The sequence below is a fragment of the Megascapheus bottae genome, chromosome 7, assembly GCF_031878675.1.
Source record: "Megascapheus bottae isolate mThoBot1 chromosome 7, mThoBot2.hap1, whole genome shotgun sequence".
In the NCBI taxonomy this organism is placed as follows: Eukaryota; Metazoa; Chordata; class Mammalia; order Rodentia; family Geomyidae; genus Megascapheus; species Megascapheus bottae.
Window position 1 is genome coordinate 71900516 of NC_143515.1, and position 24188 is coordinate 71924703.

The following is a 24188-nucleotide window of genomic DNA, read 5'->3' on the forward strand; positions in this document are numbered from 1 at the left end:
CATCAAAAATTTTAACGTTGAATCTCATGGTGATAGGTTGAGGATCCAAGTAATATTTACCCAGACTATTTTGGGGGCAGTGTAGGATTTGAAATCACAAACTTGTGCTTGCCACATAGGCAGTCTGCCATTTAAGCCATGCTCCTGTCCTTTTTTTACATGTTTCATTTTTTGAATAGGGTTTGCTTCCTGCTTGGCTGGCCAGGACCACGATCCTTCTTCTGGTAGAACGGTAGATGTGTGTCACTTCACACGGCTAGGGGTTAACCCCCAGCTGGGGATTTCACAGATTATTTTGCCTGGTCTACCCTGGAATCACTTCACTCCAGTCTCAACTTCCTGAGTAGTTAGTTACAGGCATCAGCCACTGCACCTGGCTCAGGTAGACTATTTTAAAAATAAAATTTAAATTTCTTCCTTTCATAAAATGGCAAATACTTGAGTGCCTGATTTATATTTATGAGTCTTAAAATTTTTTTTAACAGTCTTACTCGTGGACATTTTAACAAGCAGTTCTTTTATTGCTCTGCAGCAAACACAGTCAGACTTAACTTTTTTTTCCTCACACATGTCCTGAAAAATTTCTTCCTATGTTTCTATGACCAGTTTTCATGAGAATGGAAAGAATAATAACAGTGAAAGTGTTGTTTTTGTTTTGCTGTTTCCTTTTTTGTTGTTGGTTATGTGGCTTGAACTCTGGGCCTGGGCATTGTCTGAGCTCTTCAAAGGCTCAAGACTACTGCCCTACCCCTTGAGCCACAGTGCCACTTTGGTTTTCTAGTGTTTAATTAGAGATGAGAGGCTCACAGACTTTAGTGCCTGGACTGGCTTTGAGCAGTGGTCCTCATAGCTCAGCCTCTTGAGTAGCTAGGATTACTTGCATGAGCTACTGCGCCTAGCTTTGTTTTGCCATTTCTTCTCTTGACAATTTCTATAGAACCTTTTGAGGGCACTAGAGAGTAAATTTAGGGCTTATGCTTGGAGGGAAGGTGCTCTACCACTCGAACCATACCTCCTGCCCCTTTTGGCCTTGCTGATTTTTGAGGCATGGTTTCATTTTATGTCTGGGCCAGCCTGATCTGTGGTCCTCCTACTTCTCTGTGTTGCTGGGGATGACAGACACACTGCCATGGCGCTTGTCCTAGAGCAGGATAACAGTTTTGCACTGTAGCACGCAGCCATTCATTGAGATGGAGCCTTGGAAACTTTATTCCCAGGCTAGCCTCCAACTGCAGTCCTCTATCTTTGCCCCCCAAGTAGCTAGGATTAGATTTGAGCTACTATGCCCAGCTCTGTAGGCTCTTTCCAAAAGAACTTTACATACTATGGCGGTGTGTATCGTGAGACTCTGTGGCACTCCATGTGTGAGTTTGATGCTCACATAGTCTCTTTTGATGCTCTTCTGTGGAGCCCTCAACATGCTCTGGTGTATGTCTCTCCAGAGCACTTCTTTCCCTGTATGATGGTTATTGATTAGCCTTTAAACTTCTTAAAGATCTGTATGTGGTTAATTTCCACATCTCTTGTACCTGACATTGTGCTTAACTCATAATAAATGTTTCTCAAATGCACAGACTGTTACATTGTTTATCATACAAATAGTGAGTGTTTAGCAAGTGATCACTGAGTGTGTACTGTCTCACATACTGTAGTGGCCCCTGGGAGACATGAGAAGTGGATGGTGACACTTCTAGGATGTTGAAGCACATAGTTAAGATGTGTTCAGTACATCGAGCTCTGACTTACTCCCTACAGTGTACAGGTGCTGGAAAAATGGAGGCTGGCTTGTGAGGAAGCCAGGACAGTTTTTCTACTCAAAGAAGGCTGCATCCGGCTTAGGGTGTGAATTTAGTGCTTCTCCAGGTACTAATTTAAGAAGAGGAGATACTGTTCTCAGGGAAATGGAGGCATAAAATGTGGCTGGAAAGTGCAGGTCTCCTGGGCAGCCTGAGCTTTCCCCATGTATTCCAGAGGTATATCTTGCTGAAAACACTTCAGTACAGCTTCAGGTCACTTGCTCTTTACAGGGCTAAGATGGAGAATGGAGGAACATTTCAGACAGAGGCATTCCTTTCACTCAGCATTAAAATATTACAAGCAGCTTTTCCTTATTTATGAATTCATAAATTGTTTCCAACTATTTTATATCCTAGCTTGGCTGGTAATGGTAACCTATTAGCATTACAAAGTTCAATTAATGGAAGCACAATTATGTTCTCATTTTTTCCGGTAATCTTTCTAGAGCTTTAGAATTTTTCTTTCCAGATGTTAAGTAGTTGAGTCAGTTATGAGGTTCTTCTAAAACATTATTCTCTTTAAAGATGAGCTTTCTCTCTCCTCTCTCTCCCTCTTTTTTTTTTTTTGTGGGTATAGGGCTTGAACTTTGGGCCTGGGAGCTGTCTCTGAACCCTTTAGCACAAGGCTACCACCCTACCCCTTGAGCCATGGCCCCACTTCCCGTTTTCTAGTGGTTAATTGGAGATAAGAATCTCAAGGTCTTTTGTGCCTGGGCTGGGTTTGAACCATGATCCTCAGATCTCAGCCTCCTGAGTAGCTAAGGTTATAGGTGTGAGCTACTGTGCCTTAGAAAAGCTGAACTTTTTCTAAGAAACTTCATTTAGGTGTAACACATGTCTTACAAATCTGTCAAATGTTACAGAAATGACATTATTTACCTGTATGAACTTACTGAAACTGCTACCATTTGATTTTTTTTGTTTGTGTGTGTGCCAGTCCTGGGCCTTGAACTCAGGTTCTGAGCACTGTCCTTGGGCTTTCTCAAGGCCAGAGCTCTATCATTTGAGCCACAGTACCATTTCCAGCATTTTCTAGTATGTGGTACTGAGTAATTGAACCCGGGTCTTTGTGTATGCTAGGCAAGCACTCTACCGCTAGGCCAAACTCCCGGCCACTACTGTATTGATTCTAAAGAACTTGTATTTTAGATACATTTGTATTTGTTTGGAGAAGGTCTATATTTTAGATAACAACAGTAACAATGACAACCCTGCCCACCATTTCCTGGCCCTTAAAAGGGCCAGCTGGCCACAGTGGGTAAGGCACTGATATGCCAGCCATGGTGGCTGGCTTATGTCCAGCCCTGCTATTTCCTAGCGATGTGATATGGGCAGATGATAGTTGTGCATGCTTTGGCATTTCTCTTATCTGTTATATGTTGAGAATATTGCCTGCCTTAAATCGTGGTTGCCTGGTAATATATATTTTTTCAAACAGGACAAACAATTTATCCAGGGCCACAGTTAACAAATGCCTGTGATCTGAATTTGAGAAGTCTGGTTGTTTCTTTCAACCACTTACATTTTGATTTTGACTTACTCAAAAGAATGTAAACCTTTGGAGGAGTATTTAGGATGTATCCAAAAGAAAGAGCATGAGTGTAATTGTGGTTAAACCCTTAGTTGGAAAAGTCCTTTTTTATGTGTAGGAAAAATAAGGCAGTAAATGTCTACACAGTTACTTCAGGAGGAGTGTTGTAATAGTTGCCAGCTTCAGAGTATTCTTTTTTTCTTTTTTTTTATTAAAGAATTTAATAACATTGATTTTTACATCATATTTCAAATGATGTATTTAATAAACAAGTATTCAAGAAGGGAATCTCTATATACAATCACTGGCACTTAGATTTTAGAACATAATTAAATTAGGCTGAGGGTTTATATTCATAGATATATATTAATCTATGTAATAAAACATTATGTCTATAGAGTCATAAATTTTTATGTCTATGTAGTTGTGTTTATATTTCCAATACCATGTCCATAGCATTGGGTACGCAAATATTGAGTCCTTGCTCTTGTACTGTTTGGATCTAATAGCTACATATTAAGGATACCATGTGCCTTTTGTTCATTTAGTCTTGACTTGTCTCATTCAACATGATTTGCTCTAGATTCCCTGCCTATGCCATTATTTTATCTTGTCTGTTGACTACGTAGAATTCCATTGTGTGTATATATATATATATACCACATTTTTTGTATCCATTCATCTGCAGTAGGGCATCTGGATTGTTTCCATCGCTTGGCTATTGTGAATAGTGCAGAGATAAACATAGCTGAGCAGGTGTCTTTATCATATCTTGGGTCATGATGTTCAGGATAAATGCCCAGGAGTGGTATGGCAGGATTGTAGGGAAGGCCAATTTTCAGTTCTTTAAGAAACCTCCACACTGCTTTCCAGAGTGGCTGAACGTGCTTACAATTCCACCAGCAGGATTCAGAGTATTCTTGATGAAATTTGCCAACTGTTTAGTAACTAAACATTATGGTAGTATTTATGTCCCAGAAATAACACAATGGGCTAGGCATGAACGCCTCCTGGAGGCTTAGCTGTCATTGTCCCAGGCTGGGTTTTGTTCTTTCCAAGAAAGGCACTGTGCTCCCTCTAGAGGTATTAACAGTACACATTTCCCATAGAAAGAAAAATCCTAATAATTGTAATGAAAAAAAATTAGATGAGTCAATTATACTATAAAATTTCTTGAATTTGAATTCCCAAATTGTTCATATACTCATTTAACATCATATCATCAGGCAAGCCTTTGTTTAATTTTGAGACTTACTGTTTTAAGTCCTTTATTTAAATCACTGTGTCTTGAACTTCATAGATGATTGCTTTTATTAATATCATACTTTTATTCTGACCATATTAATCATTACTTTGACTTGTACTTACACATAGAAAAATGTTATACAGTTTTAATTATTCATAAATTAAGAAAACAGGTACTAAAATATGGAGAGGTGCTTTTGCTTTTGTGTGAATACATATATGTATATATATATATGTTTAATTTTATATTTTTTGTATTTTGTGGTTGTGGATGAGTTATTTTGCCCAACTTAATCTCCTGTGCTTTTTTTAATTGCATTTTATTGTTGGGGTGGTGTATAGAGGGATTACAATTACATTTGTCAAGTAGTGGGTACATTACTTCTGGAACATTGATACCCCTTCTCATGTTTTTGTCCTCCTTTCTCTCCCTCCACCCAATCTCCTGTGCTTTTTAAAATATAATAGTATTTGATGAGACACCATATACTTCACAAAAGTCCATACAGTAGGAGCTCAATTAAATATTCTCTAAGAAATAGAAAAGATGAGAAAACTTATCTCTTTGGAAGAATATGTTCCTAAATTAGGAGTGAAGTTGGGAGAATTTTCTAGACCACCATGGAGATATATGAGAGATCTGAGATCGAGGGAAGAGGAGCTGGCTTTCATTTACCCATTCATTCGTTCCTTAATGAAAGTATGAATTTTTTTATTGTCAGGGTAATGTCTAGAGGGGTTATAGTTACAAGCATGAATTTCTTTCTTTTTTTTTGTGCTCATTCAGGAGTTTGAACTAGGGGATTAGCGCCTGGATGCTGCCCCTTGCTTTTTTTGTTCAAGGCTAGCAATCTACTACTTGAGGCACAGCTCCATTTCTGGCCTTTTGGTAAGAATAATTGGAAATAGGAGTGTTACAGACTTTCCTGCGTGGCTCTGAACCAGGATCCTCAGATCTCAGCCTTCTGAGTAGCTAGGATTATAGGCATGGCACCAGTGCCAGACCTTTTGCTTCTGTTTTTGTTTTTGCTTCTGTTTTTTTTTGAGTAGTGTGAGTAATCATAGTATTAACATTTGGGTATGAGCTTGGACATGTATTTTTTATAGTACTGGCTTAATTTTATTTACTTTGTTGTCATTAAAAGATTAACCCATTTATAAAGATGTTGTTGCTGTCCTGACATCCTTTGCTTTTCTTCTCTCACAAATAAGACCCCATTACAGTGCAGACATCCATAATAGATATGTGCTTAATTTCTTTTAAAGTTTATACATGACTAGGAGTGGTCTACATACAAACACTGTGAATAACTTTTTCCACATGGATTTGACAGCATCTCTTCATGTCCTTGTCAACACTGTCATTGTCTAACTCTGATTCTGGCTGTCTTAGTGATGGTCAAGTGCTAGCTCATGCTGGCTTTGATTTGCCCTTTCTGATGGCTGATGATATCGCCATCTTTCCCTCTGCTTCTTACATCTTTTGCTTATTTTTTAAAAATTGGGCTATGTGTTTTTTATTATTGAATTTTAAGAGTTCATTATTAGCAGGTACAGTTATTGTATTCAATGTACACAATCTAAAAAAGTGAACAATGCAATTATATATTTGAGATCTGATTCCTTGTTAGATATATAATTTGCAAATATTTCCTCCCATTTTATGGATTGTCTTCATTTTTTCATGATGTAATTTGAAGCAAAATTTTTAAAATTTTGAGGAAGCCTAGTTTATTTTTTGTTGCTTATATGTTTGGTATCATACGTAAGACAAATCTAAGTTTTTTTAAAGTGACCTATAGTTTTAGATCTTGCATTTGATAATATTTTTGTATGATCTTATAATATTTCGATTCTTCTCTGCTTTGAGAGACAGTGGGAAGTATTTTGAGATTACTGTGGGTATGTTGTCTGTAAAATGAGGAGCCAGACAGACTCCATGATTTATTGTGTGCTCTAGCACATTCTGTGATTCTGTGTAATGAAATGATTGTCTTAATGTGTTCTATTTAATAGTACCACTATTTGTTGCAATGACCAAAACCCATGTGATAGCAGCTTCAAAAGAAGCATTTTATACCTGGCAATACCGAGTGGCAAAGAAACTCACAGCACTGGAAATTAACCAGATCTCCCGATCTCGTAAAGAAGGGAGAGAAAGGTATCTCTTTTGATACAGTCATGTTGCATTTAAACCAGACATAGTGAATTATCATCAAAGAGAAATGTAAATCACCTTGATTAGTAGAAATATGGTTTCATTAATTTGATTGTCTTTTAAATTGATCTGTTCTACTTTATCAAAAGAAAAGAGAGGTAGCACACTGTAACAGGGAAGCTCTTAAAAGCTAGATATGGCTGTTTTCACTCACTCTTATGTATTAGCTACATTACAGTATCCTGGCACATGGTTAAGTCCACGTGTCTGACTGAAGCTGAATAGACATGTGGGTAAATGGTACAGATCCATGTCTCTAGAGGAAAGGAAGGTTTATTTAACTTCAGACCCCTTAGGTTCTGATGGGTTGTAGAGAGAGACAGGTTTGTTTGTTTATTTTTATTTAGTGTCAGTTATGGGGCTTGAACTCGGGGCCTGGGTGCTGTCCCTGAGCTCTTCAGCTCAAGGCTAGTACTCTACCATTTGAACCACAACAGCACCTCTTCTGGTTTTCTGGTGATTAATTGGAGATAAGAGTCTCATGGACTTTAGTCCCTCAGCTGGCTTTGAACCCTGATCCTCAGATCTCAGCCTCCTGAGTAGCTAGGCTTTTTCTAGGGGTTAATTGGACATAAAAGTCTCAGGTCCTTTTGTTCCCGGGCTTGATCCTCAGGTCTGAGCCTCCTGAGTAGCTAGGATTACAGGTGTGAGTCACCGCACCCAGAAACCCTTTTTTTTTTTTTTTTTTTAAAATTGTTTTTCTTTTCTTGCTTTTACAGAATTTATCATGTTGATGATATTCCTTCTGGATCAGTGGATGGGGTGCTTGATTATAAGAAAGCCATTCAAGTAGGTGGTTTAGTTTTGCCAATAATGGTTCACATCTGTGTATTTGGAAATAATGTAGTTTTACTGTGAGACCAGAAGAAGAGCTTATTTATCAGACAGGATAGAACTTACTGATTCTTTAAATGTTATTCTGTTCTGAAAACCTTTCTCTGTTTTAAAAATAGACTGTAAAGCTGGTATGTGGTGATAGTAGGCTGTAGGCTGCTACAAAGAAAACTTTCATTATCTAAAAATATTGGGTAATGTATCTCCCTTTTCTGCTACTCACCTCTCAGTATCAGTCTATACCTCTCTGTCTGCCTGAATGTGTCTATTGATCCACCCATCTATAGTTGGTCTGTCATGGCTGGCCTATTAGGTAATATACCAATTTACAGAAATACAGAAATAATTAGAGCCTTCATAACAAATTGCAAAAATACCCCTTTCTTGAGCTTTTCTCAATGGTGACTTCGACAAGTTACAGTATGACATTAAAACAAGGAAATAGACATTGATACAGGACTGTTAGGTAGACTATGGACTTGTTCCTCATTCGGTTCCCAGTAAGGTTTACATGCCATTTCAGTGTCAGTGTGTACTTGTATATAATTTACCTCTCTAAGGAAACTCCCTTCTCACTTCTTCCTTTTGTCTCTTGCTCTTTCCATTTGGGAAGTCTCTGTCCTTGTTCTCTATCTGTATAGTTTTTATCAGTTTGAGACTGTTTTATGAGTAGAATCACATACTACGTAACCTGCTGAGACAGGCTTTTCTCACTAAGACAATACCCTTGAGACAGGTCCAGGGAGCTGCTGTACTGGGCCATTTTGCCCATCCTACTGGCATGTGCTATTCATTCCGCTCTTACTCCATCTCTTATTGCTAAGCTCAGAATTTTGCCAATTTTAGTGTAAGTTTTTCTATTTATTTATTTATTGGGTTTTTTTTGGGGGGGGGGTGCTGGGTGCTGTCATTGAGCGCTTCAGCTCAAGGCTAGCTGCTCTATCACTTGAGCCATGTTGTCACTTCCGTATTTCTGGTGGTTAGTTGGAGATAAGAGTCTCGTGGACTTTAGTGCCCGGGATGGCTTTGAACTGTGATCCTCAGATCTCAGCCTCCTGAGTAGCTAAGATTATAGGTGTGAGCCCCTGGCACGCGGCACTTCTTTTATTATGTTGTCTTTATGTGTTCAACTCTCCATCTTTCTCTGTAGATACTGAGTAATCTTTAGAGGTAAAGATTTACCTGAATATCTCTAGTGCTTGGTTCACAAAGTATGTGCTCTGTAAATATATTTCTGTTAATGAATTTTTGATATATTCTTCTTAGTGAGCTAATGCTATTTTGTACCAGATTAGTCATTCCATAAATATTTTTGAAACAATAATGATTCATTGATTGGTTGATTTTTAGGGAACAAGAGATCCAATTTGTGCCATAACTGCATCTGATAAGACATTGATTGTGGTAAGTTTCAGTAAATTTACTTTGGGTAGAATTGCATGAATTATAAAACTAGGATAAATCAATGAGTTTTACATTTGCGTTATCATCTTGTGGTTACCTCAGGTTTTCTCCATTTCACGTAAGAGATGAGAAAAAATTTAAATCCTGCCTCAAAAATGATTAATTACTTCCCCAAATAGCTATTTACGAAAGCAGACCATCATGGCCAGCAAAGAAGGTGGAAACAGTCCTACAAAGGGCCGAAGGGTGGGGAGATTTTTGCAGTAGGAATTAGGACTAACTTTCCTCTGCGTGTAGCTTGATATTGCATATTAAAGAGAATGCTTTGGCAACTTTTGTAAGATTTAGAATGAAAAGGTGATGGTGTTTGCCAGATGTTCAAATAGAGAAATCCCTGGCAAGTTTCTGCTCACTTTTCCCCCCAATAGAACCAATAGTATAGTGTCTTTTCTTGAGCTCTGGCATTTGAAAGCATTAATTTTAGAAATGTTTAATATGGCAGGGCTGGTGGAGTTGTATTTGAATTATGTAAATAGAGGTTCAACAGCATATATTTCCAGTTCTGAATAGTTGGTCTTTGGCTGTTTTATGGGGAACAGCTCTGAAGAGCACTGTGTTCTGTCAGTCTTCCTGAGGGGTCCTTGGTGAGAAGTGTGTTGCAGAAGCAGTGCTACTCTGGTTAAAAGGGGAAGAGTGGGGACTGGCTGTATGGAGGTTGTGTGGCTTCTATTGCTGTGGCTCAAAGCACAGAAGAGTTTTAAAACTATGCTCTCTCCTATCTGTTGTACTTACTGCTCACATCAACCTTGGTGGCTGCCCAGAATTGCATGGAAACACGTATTTTATACACACATACACACACACACACACCCCAATACTCAACATATTGCTGCTTTTAGGTTATCTTTCCCTTTGCTAAAACCTACTACCAAATGGGCTATATAAGATAAAACTGAGACTTCCAGTAACAGATGTTTCATAACATGATCCTCTAGTGATTTTTCATATATGTGAAATTTAATTTCAATAAATGTTCTCTATATCTTAGCTCCTAATGTACGCTGCATAACAGCCTTCAGAAAAACCTTACATATTTCTTCCTTGTGATGTAAGAACATAAATATTTCTGTAGAGTTTTTGTCTGAGATGGAAACAATACTTTTTTGTGATGTATTACTAAGGAGCTAGGCTTTGGACATCTTTTTGATTATTATGAGAACACACTAGATCATTTTCAGCCACTTGAAAAAATGAGATAAATTAGGGGATATACTTAGTAACCTTATTCAGTATTAGAAGTGGTAAGTTATTATCCTTACTTTTTAAAAAAGGTATAGATCTACAAAGAGACCTGAAGAGTAACTAATGTTGCTATGGAAAGTACACCTTATAGAAATTATTCTTTCTTTGTGTGTGTGTGGGGGGTCATGGGGCTTGAACTCGGGGCCTGGTTACTATCCCTGAGCTCTTTAGCTCAAGGCTACTGCCCTACCTCTGAGTCACAGCCTCACTCTGGAAAGTACACCTTAGTAATCAAAGGTAAATTCCATAGGGTCGTGAATCTGGAACCATTCAGAGATATAGTCTTCCTAACGTTGCTCTGATTCAGAAGTATTCCCTACATTGTCGAGCCTACCAGTTGTCCTTGAATTGCAACTCTAGGTAAGCCTGAGAACTGTCCTCAGGGGAAAAGATGGATTTTTTTTTTATAGTAAATGTGAAGACAGGCATATTTGTTATGTACTTGTCTTAAAGTTTGGGGGTAGTTTTATTATACTGTATTTGGTTTAGATGATTTTCTCTGTTGGAATATGGCAATCTTGGAACATTTTTTTTTTTGCTCACTAGACTGGAGTATCTTGCATACTACTTAGGTGAATGAGTGAATATAGAATAGATTATATTTTCATATGAATTAAACCCTGGATGTTTTCTTTATAAGGAAGCAAAGGGGAGAACAACGTATACCTTCTGTTGAGTGTATTTAATAGGATTAAGAGCTGTTTCTGATAAATTGCTTTTGTAGGAGGTTCCACTCAGGATTGATGATGGTAATTTTGCACATTTTTCTTTTCCTCCAAATGCACTGTTTCTAGTCGTCTTGCTATCATAGACATCTCGGGCGTTCTCATTTTCTTTGACCTGGATGCTCGGGTAATGGATAGTACAGGACAGCAAGTAATTGGAGAGCTGTTGAAACTGGAGCGGAAAGATGTCTGGGATATGAAGTGGGCCAAGGACAATCCTGATTTATTTGCAATGATGGAGAAGACAAGAATGTATGTTTTCAGAAGCTTGGATCCTGAGGTAAAACAAGAAATTAATGTTAACAATCCAGAAATAATGAGACAAGTAGCAAAACTCTGATGCATTTCTTTCAGGAGGTGTGTTAGATGCCTACACTTGTGAATGTAAAGAGAAACGTTTCTGTAGAGTTTCAGACTGTTTTGTCTGAGATGGACAAAGGGTGAACAGATGGAGCAACTGGACTCAGTAGACATTATTTTGAAAATGAACTACTATGCAACTTGTGGGTGTGGTTGGGAGGGGAAAACTGGGAGAGAAATGCACTCTTTACCTGATGTATGCAACTTTAATTCCTCTGCATATCACCTTTGCAGTGATAATAAGCAAATGAAAATAAAGTAAGTGTAATATCTGGAAAAGGACACTCTAAAGAGGGGATATTTTTGTATAACACTTGTCTTTGTCTTTAAAGGAACCCATTCAGACTTCTGGGTATATTTGTAACTTTGAGGATTTGGAAATCAAATCTGTTCTTTTGGATGAGATATTGAAGGTAAATTTAAAAAACAGCAAACAGTTTTGTTCTCTTGCTGGCTTGTCTGGGATTCATGTTTGGACCAGGCACTGTGGCGTTTTGGTTAGGGGAGTGGAGCCAGAGGTCAGACCAATCTTATTACCAGCCCTGAACTCTTTGCTCTCTGCTTTGGCTCTTATGGGTAGGGCGGATATCATTGAAACTCTGGCTGCTTCCAAAGAGGGGCAGTCCTAGGTTCTCCTATCAGCAGGACTACATGAGGTAGAAACAGGGAAGAGGATGGGATGTTTAAAACCAAAATGAAGTCTGAGTCCCCCACATCTACAAATATAGTTACCACATTTAAGTGTTTTCTTCTTTGGTGTGGATAGAATGTTTTGCAAATGGTGAAAAGAAGGACCTGTAGGATTTTTTTTTTTTGTCAATTATAGGGCTTGAACTCAGAACCCGGGACCTGTCCCTGAGCTCTTTTGATTAAAGCCACAGTGGCCAGTCCTGGGCCTTGAACTCAGAGCCTGAGCACTGTCCTTGGACATTCTCAAGGCTAGAGCTCTACCACTTGAACCATAGCACCACTTCTGGCTTTTTTCTATGTATATGGTACCGAGGAATTGAACCTGGGTGGTATGCTAGGCAAGCACTCTACCGCTAGGCCAAACTCCCAGCCCTGGAGATAGGAGTTTCATGGAGACTTTCCTGCCCCATCTGGCTTTGAACCACAATCCTCAGATCTCAGCCTCCTGAGTAGCTAGGATTACAGGCATGAGCCACAGCACCTGGCTTGCGACTTCTTTATTTTTGTGTTTTGACTGTTTGGATGTCTACGCTTCCTTGTTTTGCTCACAATATAGAGCATCTGTTTTTGTTGTTTGCTTGTTCTGTTTTTAATTGCAAGAAAGAAACACTCTCCAGGCAGCCCTTTGAATTTGTTTTTATCTTTGCTTTTAGAATCCAGAACATCCAAACAAGGATTATATAATTAACTTTGAGATTCGATCTCTCCGAGACAGTCGAGCATTAATTGAGAAAGTCGGAATTGAAGATGCATCTCAGTTCATAGAGAACAACCCACACCCCCGACTTTGGTATTGAAGCCCCAAATGTCAGGTTCTTGCTGTCATCCTCTCTTCACAGATCGGAGTAGGCTTTCTCTCTCCTCCTCCTCCTCCTCCCCCTCCCTCTCCCCTCCCCCTCCTCCTCCTCCTCCTCCTCCTTGCCCTCCTCCTCGTTGTCCTCCTCCTCGTCGTCGTCCTCCTCCTTCTCTTTTACACTGGGGTTTGAACTCAGGGATTTGGGCTTTGCTAGACAGATGCTTCTACTATTTGAGCCATGCTCCTAAGGCCTCTTTGCTTTAATTACTTTTTGGCTGCCTGGAGCCAGTCTAGACCATCATTCTATGGTTCCTAAGTAGCTGGATTATGAGTGTGTACCACAACACACAACCCTTAGCTCTTCTTTTTAAAATACAGAAATTCAGCATAGAATTGGAAGTCTTCAATATCAGTACAATATTACATGGAAAATATTTGCATGAGCTAAGATAAGATAATCCCTTTCCTACAAATAGTAGGTGTAGTTACCAGTAATTACTAGTAAGACTCCTCTATTTTTTACGTCTGTTTTTAAATGAAGGCGCCTGTTGGCTGAAGCAGCTCTTCAGAAGCTGGACTTGAGCACTGCAGAGCAAGCATTTGTGCGCTGCAGAGATTACCAAGGCATTAAGTTTGTGAAGCGCCTGGGAAATCTGCAGAGTGAGTCAATGAAGAAGGCTGAGGTTGTTACCTACTTTGGCAGATTTGAAGAGGCTGAGAGGATGTATCTTGATATGGACAGAAGGTAAGTTGTGAAGTGGCAGGTATCTTCAAGTACTCTAGAGTTCATAGTATTTTACAATATATAGTATACTAAATATATCAGATATTTTAGTATCTTTTGTGTGAGTACCAATCCTGGGGCTTGAACTCAGATCCTGGGTGCTGTCCCTGAGCTTTTGTGCTCAAGGCTAGTGCTCTCTACCTGTTTGAACCATAGTGCCATTTCTAGTAGTTAATTGGAGAGAAGAGTCTCATGGTCTTTCCTTCCCAGGCTGGCTTTGAACCACAATCTTCAGAAGTCAGCCTCCTGCGTAGGTAGGATTACAGACATGAGCCACTGACACCAGGCTATAGCATCTTATTTATTATTTATTTATTTTTGCCAGTCCTGGGCTTGGGCCTAGGGCCTAAGCACTGTCCTTGGGTTTTCTCAAGGCTAGAGCCTCTACCACTGGAACCACAGCACTACTTCTGGCTTTTTTCTATGTAGATATGATACCGAGGAACTGAACCTGGGTCTTCATGCACACAAAGTGCGCACTCTACCACTAGGCCAAACTCCCAGCCCAATAGCATCGTTTTTAGAAAATAATTTTCAATTTGGATTATTATCAAGATATTTCATATGTCTCCCACTGAATTATTTTATCATTGAAGGTCACTTTCTTCTTTGTTTTATACCTATTAATGGATGACAGTGGAGATTGTTTCTATTTTTATGGGAAAAATTTATAGGGCTATAGAGACTACGAGCTTTTATTTTTATATAATTCATGATTTATTTCTCTCATTTAGGCTATTATTTTCTGCTCTTAGGAAGTATAAAATCCAATGCCATTAGAAATTGAATCTATTGCTTGTATTTATATGTGTGTATAAATAACATATATAGTATATGAAATAAATGGGCTTTATCTCAGCTGTAAACATGTCTATTTTTTTTTGCCAGTCCTGGGCTTGAGCTCAGGGCCTGAGCACTGTCCTTGAACTTTCTCAAGGCTAGAGCTCTACCACTTGAGCCACAGGACCACTTCTAGCTTTTTTCTATGTCTGTCTGTGGTACCACGGAATTGAACCTGGATCTTCGTGCATGCTAGGCAAGCACTCTACCACTAGGCCAAACTCCTGGCCCCCCATTATGTCTAATTTTTTTTTTTGTTTTTATTCTCCAGGAGAGCTTTAATAATAATTATGCACTGAAAAGAAATATAAAACCAAAAGTGTTTATGCTATATGTTCTGTTTTAAAATAAACCTGATCCTACCTAAGAAACTGATGAGAAGAAATTATTAATTAAGCTGTTAAATAAGTTGGAAGTTCAGGACCAGAAATAGATTTTTTCTCTCTGGTTTCATTGTCTACTTATGTTACTATAACCAAGTTCCTGAGACTAGGTACTTTCAAAAGAACAGACTTTTATTTCTTACAGTCCTAGAGGTTGTCCAAGATCAAGGGGCTACAGGTTCCAGTATCTGATGACAGTTCTGTTTCTGCTTCCAAGATGGGCCTTGAATTTTGTATTCTCACCTTGTGGGAAGGCATGGGCTTTCTCTGAGTCCCCTTATAAAGACATTCATCATTCATAGACAAGCTTAGTCACTTGATCAATACATTAGGACTAAGTTTCCACATGAAGTTTGGATGAGGCATATGTACAAGTGATCCTCTTGATGCCTCTTACCTGGTTAGGCTCTTTGGAAAGCTGCCTGGTCTGTCTTCTCTGTAGCTAGAGCTAGACTTAGTTTGTTGTAGACACTTGATGAATACTTGTAGACTGTATGAATGAATGAATAAATACCATTGTTTGTAGAGATCTTGCTATTGGTCTCCGGCTGAAGTTGGGGGATTGGTTTAGAGTACTGCAGCTCCTGAAAACTGGATCTGGTGATGCTGATGACAGTCTCCTTGAACAAGCCCACAATGCCATTGGAGACTACTTTGCTGACCGACAAAAGTGGTATGTAAAAAGTGGCTGGAGCAATTCCTGCATTCATGCACACTTAGAATTGTAGCTGCCTGACTACTTGCCTTAGCAGTTAGTGCTGGGGAAATAAGATCATCATCCTGTCCTAAGTTCAGTTAGCTCTGAGTTCAAACGGAGAACAAGAAATCCTTGAAGTTAGAAGATGAACACTATAAAATTTTGGACTTTAGAGACATAGAACTTGCATTTAACTCTAGGTAGCTTTCTGTTGTTTGAGAGTATAGTGTTTAATTCTAAGATATTATATAGCTTATTTTGAACTATGCAAAGCCGGTTCAAGCAGGGCATTGGTGGCTCACGACTATAATCCTAACTACTCAGGAGGCCAAAATCTGGGGATTGTGGTTCAAATCAAGCCCAGCACTGAAGTCCATGAGACTCTTATCTCCAACTAACTACCAGAAAAACCTGAAGTGGGGCTGTGGCTCAAGGGGTAGGGTGGTAGCCTTGAGAAAACACCAGGCCCAGAGTTCAAGCCCCACAACTGACATGAAAAAAAAGTTAATATTTGCTCATGCATTTATTAAGTTACCATTTTGTCAGTGTGCTTATTTATATGACAGTGTTTGGGAGCATAGTATCTTCTGATGTTACTCAAATGGTGTTACATCTGTAAAGAATTTTAGCATGCTATATTGCAGCTGAATTTTTTTTTTCCCGTCCTGGGGTTAGAACTCAGGGCCTGGACACAGTCCTTGGGCTTTCTCAAGGATAGCATCTACCACTTGAGCCACAGCACCACTTCTAGCTTTTTTCTGTGTATGTTGTAGTACTGAGAAATCGAACCCAGGGCATGCTAGGTGAGCCACACTCCCTAAGTCCCTGCAGCTGAAATGATTTGAAGATAATGTATAACTGCAGATGAATGACTGAGGGAGTAATGTTCCTACCAATAGTTCTAATGAAGGAACATTTTGGTAGGAAGTTCACGTTAGTCCTAGTTTTATTTTTTTTCTTTTCACAGGTTGAATGCTGTACAATATTATGTTCAAGGCCGGAACCAGGAGCGCCTAGCAGAATGTTACTATATGTTAGAAGATTTGGAGGGGTTAGAGAATCTTGCCAACTCACTTCCAGAAAACCACAAGTTGCTCCCAGTAGGTATTACAAGTTTTAGCTCTTGAAGTTTTTAGGTTACCTTATAAAATTTTAATGTATAGTCAAGAAATATCCTCTGCAACAAGAATAACTGAAAAATACCCCCCTTTTATAGTTTCTTAGGTATAGAATGATATTTTCACATTAATTTTGAAACAATATTATCAATATCATAGAAATTTGAAATTGGAGCAAGAAAGCAGTCACCAGATTCAACATTTCATAGTCTTTTGTATAATTTTTTCAGTTTTATAAAATCACTTTTAAAACATAGAATATTTATAGATGAAATGATATGTTGAGAGGCATTTGCTTTAAAATATCTTGAAATTATTTGAAATTTTCAGCATCTTAAGTTTTATAATCTTAATAATTACTTAATTTGAAAAAAAAGAAATTAAAAGCAGAGTTCTCTCTCTCTCTCTCTCTTTCTCTCTCTCTTTCTCTCTCTCTCTCTCTCTCGCTCTCTTTTTAGTGGGTCATGAGGCTTAATCTTGGCCAGGGCACTGTCCCTGAGCTCTTCAGCTCAAGGCTACTACCCTACCCCTGGGCCTGGGCATTGTCCCTGAGCTCTTTAGCTCAAAGATACCACTACCCTTGAGCCAAGCCCCACTTCCTGTTTTTTAGAAGTTAATTGGAGATAAGAGTCTCTGGTTCTTTTGTGCCTGGGCTGGCTTTGAACCGTGATCCTCAGATCTCAGCCTCCTAAGTAGCTAGGATTACAGACATGAGCCAATGCCTGGCCAGGAGTTCTCTTTTAAGCTACCTTTATTTATGTTACTGTCAGTGAGTTAATATATTTGTTCATCTAACTTGTGAATCACTGAGTCATACAATACGTATGGAGTGAGCAGCTCTGTTACAGGAGCTAGACTCATAGGAGCTGGGTGTTTCACTTCAAAATTTTTCCTTAACAATTAATAGATAAATATAGAATACTGCAGTTTGATTTTCTTATTGTGAATTAAAACAGCTATCCCTGTGTGGTGTTTTCTTCTTTATGTTAGTCAGTGTTGGGGTTAAACTCAGGGCTTCATGCTCTTTCTTGGCTTTTTGCCTAGCCTAATGCTCTACCACTTGAGCCACACTTCCGATTTCAACCTTACTCTGGTTAATTGTAGATTAGAATCTTGTTGTTTTTGTCTGCCTAGGCTGGCTTTAAACCCTGATCCTTAGATCTTAGCCTTCTGATTAGCTAGAATTATCCTGTGAACCACTTGTGCCCATCTGCATGTGTTTTCCAGTGGTTGCCCGTTCTTTTTCACTGTAATTGTCAATATTGTAAAGTGTGGACATAGAAAGATAACACAGAACTATAGCTAATTACCCTGTAGTAAATTAGCAGTTTTTAAAAACTTTTTATTAGCAAATCTTAAAAGAACAAGGGAGCTTTATTACAATAATGGCATACATACATGCAGTATACTTTGAAAAATTCACCCTTCTATTTCCTTAATCCTCCATTTTCCTCAACCCTTTAATATTGTTTGGTGGGTTTCCTTAAGGTACTATATCTCATTCCTTGATCCTCTTCACCCTCTAGTACTCTTTCTCTCCTTCCCTTTCCACTGATCCCTTGGCAGTTCCCACTCACACTCATTAGGACATTTCTTTGTAGAGATGCTTTAGAGCCTCTAAAATTCTGCTGAGCATATCAACAGTTCACTTAACACCCTTCCCCACTTTTAGTATAGGATCATTTTGAAGCTTGACATTTCTATACACCAGCTTGGAGAGGAGAATGGCGATGCCTGCAGGGCCTGAGCCAGTGAAGTAATGGTTCTAGAGGAGGATGAGCTTTTACATCTGTTTAATTTTATAGCCTCTGCTCCTCTTCTCTGTTTAAAAGAAAAAAAAAGTCACTCTACCTATCAATTTACTATCATTTATATCTCCATAGAGTTTTGCTGAATTAAAATATAAATGGTTATCTTGGACTGTGGGATATGATACTGTTTTGTACTTATAGGAAATAGCAGAAATGTTTGAGAGAGTTGGAATGTGTGAACAAGCAGTGAATGCATTTCTGAAATGTAATCAACCAAAGTCAGCGGTGGATACCTGTGTGCATCTCAACCAAGTAAGGGACTCAACCATGGCTGTTGTCTTGGAGTTTTCAAAGCTAACACACAACTCAAGTCTCCCCACTCTTTTATGGGTGAGGTTTATGATAAATGTTACGTAAATAAATGAGTGACTAAATGGTATACTTTTTTTCCTAGTGGAACAAAGCTGTTGAATTGGCTAAAAGTCATAATATGAAAGAAATTGGATCCTTGTTGGCTAGGTATGCCTCTCATTTACTGGAAAAGAATAAAACACTTGATGCCATAGAACTCTATCGGAAAGCCAGTTACTTTTTCGATGCTGCTAAACTAATGTTTAAGGTAATTTAACAATTGCATGGCTTATTCTAGTTAGTTTTTTTTTGTATAGAAAAGTTTTTGTGGGAAGTGGCGCTATGGCTCAGGTGGTAGAGCAATAACCATGAACTGTCTTCCTCAGGGACAGTACCCAGGCCCAGAGTTCAAGCCCCATGATCAAAAGCAAACAAACAAAAAGAAGAACTGTTTTTGTGGTACTGGGGATTGAATATGCTGGAGAAGTTCTCTGTCACTGAGATACACCTCTAGTCCTTCAAAAATTTAAACATACAGTACTGAATACATTTTCCTATTACTTTAATTGGGTATGTTATTTATCACCTAATACTGACACCAGCAACTTCTTGATACCTAAACATTTTGTATTTGGTACGGAAGTTATCCAAAAAAGTAAAGAATTCACTGGGACCATCAAGAACCCATTTATCTATCTATCTATCTATCTATCTATCTATTGATCGATCGATCGTAATTAATAGAAGGGTTACATTATATTCGTCAGATAGAAGGTGCATTACTTAACAATCATTGCTACCCCTTCTCATGTTTTTGTCCCCATTTCCCTCCCCCACTCCCTCCCCTCATCTTGTTTTCCCCCCTTCCCTATGCTTTTTCAAATAAATAAACATATATACAATATATCAGATAACAAGGTAAGATACTGTAACAATATGAGATAACCAAGGGACAACAAAAGAGATGAGAAATAACATAGCACGTTAAGAACAACAGTCACACCTTATATGGCTCTTGTTTCTACATCTTGGAGGTCCTTTCATTTAGCCTTATCCTATATGACCTTATGTATCTAGGTTTTGCCCTATTGTAATCCTCTATTAGGAGAGTCCAAGGTTTACTCTAATTATGACAAATGAGGGAAACCATTGAGCCTATGTTCCTTAGAGTCTGGCTTACTTCACTTAATATGATTTTTTCTAAGTCTTTCCATTTCCTTACAAATAGGGCGATGTCATTCTTTCTGATGGCAGCATGGAATTCCATTGTGTATAAATACCACATCTTGTTGATCCAATCATCAACTGAGGGGCATTTGGGTTGAAGAGCCCATTATCTTTTTTTTCTTTTTTACTGTAATTAATATAAGGGTTACATTATATTCACCAGATAGAAGGTGCATTACTTCACAAACATTGATACCCTTTCTCATGACATGGTCCCCATTTCCCTCCACTCTCCCCCCACTCATCTTGATTTACCCCTCTCCCTATCCAAATTCAAATAACCAATTAAGCACATATAAAATATATCAGATAACAAGGTGAAATATTGTAACAATATGAGATAACCAAGGGCTAGCAAAAGAGATGAGAGATAGCATAGTACATTAAGGACAATAATCACTCATTATATGAAGAGCCCATTATCTTTTTTTGTTTGTTTTTTTTCCAGTCCTGGGATTGAGCTCAGGGCATGAACCCTGTCCTTGGACTTTCTCAAGGCTAGAGCTCTACCACTTGAGCCTCAGCACCATTTCTGGCTTTTTTTCTGTGTATGTAGTCTCGAGGAATTGAACCCGAGTCTTCGTGCATGCTAGGCAAGCACTCTACCTCTAGGCCCCAGAGCCCATTATCTTAACAGTAAATTAAATCCTATTGACGATAGGGTTATTTTTATTTATTTATTTATTTATTATTAAATGGCTGTACAGAGGAGTTACAAGTCCATGGTCAGGTTATGAATGTAATACTTCTTGGTCAATGTTGCCTTCTTTAATTTTCCCCAATGATTGTTTTAAGTCCTCACAAATGTACAGTTTTCAACCTTATATATTGCAAAATGTTCATTTGGAGGGAATAGCAACTGGTAATCCATATAGGTTTTGAATTTTCTTTGGTTTAATAAAAAGTGATAAACTTTCCCTAAAAACCATTTAGTAAGTTTAAACTTCTAAAAGATGAGCTATGTTGATGCCACAGAATCTTTGTGTATTTGGAACTTTATTTCTAAATCTGTGTATTATAGAAAATACCACTTATTCCATTACCACTTTCTTTACCCTGATTCAGTTACTAATATAATATCAATAGTTTTAACTCAAAGGCCTAATAACTAAGGAAAGAACTAAGTCCTTCTGCAAGTGGTAAGGAAAAGAAAATAGCTTTTAAAACATGAGACCTAATAAGTAGTGCTTATACACCATTGTAACGGAGCTTTCTCCTTTGGTAGAAAATCACATTTCAGTTGATTTTGGAAAAGATTATACTTTTACAACTGTCTTCCCCAATCTGGAACTGTTTCAAGGTTGCAGATGAAGAGGCCAAGAAAAGGACTAAACCACTACGTGTTAAGAAGCTCTATGTACTATCAGCCTTACTCATAGAGCAGTACCATGAACAAATGAAAAATGCCCAACGGGGGAAGATTCAAGGAAAGAGTTCACAGGTAAGGCAGAGCATTCGGCAACTTTAAACAATATGAAGCCAGCTGAAGTGATTACGACAGGAAGGTAGAGTACACGTACTCTTTATGGACAGGCCCTTCAAAGTGCATGTCTGCATTTATTTCTTTACCACACCCAGAAAAGGCATGCCTGTGGATATACAGAATGGTTTTACTATAAGGCTAATATTGGCTTTATTTTATTTTTCTTTTCTTTTGCCAGTCATGGGGCTTGAACTCAGAGCTTGGACACTGTCCTTGAACACTTTTTGCCCAAGGCTAGCATTCTACCACTCAAGCCACAGCTCCAATTCTGGCCTTTTCTGAGTATGTGGACCCAAGGAATCAAACTCAGGGCTATGCTCCCGGCCCCGGCTTTATTTTATTTTTGATAAAATTTTTACTTACTGGGCCGTGAGTTTGGCCTAGTGGTTAAAGTGCTTGCCTAGCATGCGTGAAGACCCGGGTTCGATTCCTCGGTACCACATACATAGAAAAAAGCCAGAAGTGGTGCTGAGGCTCAAGTGGTAGAGCTCTAGCCTTGAGAAAGTCCAAGGACAGTGCTCAGGCCCTGTGCTCAAGCCCAGGACTGGCAAAAAAAAATTTTTTTTACTTACTTAGGTACGTATTTTACCATTTCTGATGAGAGAATTTAAAACCTTAGAATATGTGGTTTTTTTTTTTTTTTCCAGTTCTGGGACTTGCACTCTGGGCCTAAACATTGTCCCTGGCTCATTTTGTTCAAGGCTAACATTCTACCACTTGAGCCATTGTGTCATTTCTGGCTTTTTCTGTGATTAATGAAAGATAAGAGTCTCATAGATCTTCCTGATTGGCAAATATATATATCTTTCTATATATATATATATATATTACAAATGAATCTCATTAAATGAAATAAACTCCAGTTAATTTTAAGTTGAATCACCTGTTTTAAAATTTGATCATGCTTGCTTAAGAAAATATGAATTCAGCCCAGGCCCAGAGTTCAAGTCCCACAACTGACACACATACACACAAAAAGCATGATCAAAGAAAATATGAATTTTAATGGAAAAATCAAGTCTGTAATAAGAGCATTATGATAAATGTTGTAGCACTGTGTTGCATGTGTGCGTGCATGCATGTAGCATGCATGCATGTGCTGAGAGCATCTTGGCTTTTCTTCTAGGCTACTTCTGCTTTGGCGGGCTTGATGGAAGAGGAAGCCCAGTCCACAACCAGTCGTTTGACAGATAATGCATGGAGAGGGGCTGAGGCTTACCACTTCTTTATCCTCGCTCAGAGGCAGCTTTATGAGGGATATGTTGACACTGCCTTGAAGACAGGTGGGCCCATCACCTAATGTGTGTTGTATATAAGGTCTGATTCTTCCATTTGTCTCTTTACTAATTTCAGTAACATTTTCCCTAAGGACTTATTTTTACCTATTTGAAGTTATATAGCTTGTTTATGAAAACAGTATAGTTAAGCAAACAACATATAGTTATCAGCTATATATATTTGCTATATAATACTATATAATTGAAACGATAAATAGTATAGTTATGTAGTCTCTTCTTCCTCTCATACATAGAAAGCAGTTCAAATTTATAGATATTACATATTTGAGAAAAGAAAAAGGTAGCATTTGTATTCTCTTCCCTCAAGGTTAAATATTTAATAGTCCAGTGTCTACTCTTGGAAATCTGTATTGTCCATATTCAGGCTTGTGACTATGTCTCTTACATATATAATAGTTAAAATAACTTTATAATACTGGTAAGTACAACAGGGTCTACTCTTTGTACTTTATTATTATTTTTTTAAATTGTTCAGTCAATTTATTATGAAACTAAAGAGACAGTTATTAATGCAGCATGATAGAAAGCATAATGCAGGAGTGTATTTGGACTGATGAAAACATTTTGTATCTTGGTTATGATCATATAAAAATAAGTGAGTGAATTTGTTGTTATATTTTATTGGATAGATGTGTGTATAGTACAACTTGTGTATAAATTATGTATAAATTATATCACACAAAAGTTGATTTTAGTAAAAATCTTGTTTTCAGGATAGATCTTCAAATTTGATTATTTTTCTCTTATTCCTCTGGCTAGAGATTTTAAGGCAAAGATCAATAAAACAGGCAATGATGACTTCTATTTTCTTATTTTTTTTCTTTTAGGATACTTCTTTCAATATTTTTACCACTAAGGATGTCATATAATTTAAACAACTATAGGTTCTTATTCCTACTTGAGTCAGGTCTTACGTACATTAAAAAAAGAATAATGTTTTAAAGTTTTTTTTTCTATAAAAAATAATTGTGGGGAGAGAAAAGGACAAAATCATGAGAAAGGGTATCAGTGTGTGAGAAGTAATGCACCGTCTCTCTGGTGAATGTAACTGTAACCCCTCTATTAATTACAATAAAAAAAATCGTGGCCTAGTGGTAGAGTGCTTGCCAAGCATGCATGAAGCTCTATGAATGTCCCACATACATAGAAAAAGCCAGAAGTAGTCTGTGACTCAAGCGGTGAAAGATGTGTCAAATTTTCCTGTCTGAGTGTTTCTAATTTAGCGTAGTCATGTGCCTTGTGCAGTGGTTGCTGTTTACAGGACCTAGAGATCATGTGCCCTGCTTCCTCCTACCTGCTCTTCCTAGTCTCTCCCGTTGTCTTTCCTTAGGTTCCTGTAGGTTCAGCTAGCACAC

The 24188-nt window shown here is 38.2% G+C and overlaps 1 protein-coding gene across 2 annotated transcripts in view; it reads left to right on the forward strand.

Moving 5' to 3' along the window:
• Positions 1-24188, forward strand: part of Wdr35 (WD repeat domain 35) — a 46771-nt gene that overhangs the window by 20539 nt on the left and 2044 nt on the right. For both annotated transcript variants that reach the window (XM_090337404.1, XM_090337405.1), the window contains 14 exons: positions 6589-6733; positions 7510-7579; positions 8975-9028; positions 10581-10690; positions 11125-11335; positions 11748-11828; positions 12759-12895; positions 13443-13646; positions 15435-15581; positions 16573-16705; positions 18676-18786; positions 18929-19093; positions 21353-21493; positions 22662-22818. In XM_090337404.1, the coding sequence (XP_090193530.1) occupies positions 6589-6733; positions 7510-7579; positions 8975-9028; positions 10581-10690; positions 11125-11335; positions 11748-11828; positions 12759-12895; positions 13443-13646; positions 15435-15581; positions 16573-16705; positions 18676-18786; positions 18929-19093; positions 21353-21493; positions 22662-22818 (1866 nt within the window). The remainder of the gene's footprint in view (positions 1-6588; positions 6734-7509; positions 7580-8974; positions 9029-10580; positions 10691-11124; positions 11336-11747; positions 11829-12758; positions 12896-13442; positions 13647-15434; positions 15582-16572; positions 16706-18675; positions 18787-18928; positions 19094-21352; positions 21494-22661; positions 22819-24188) is intronic.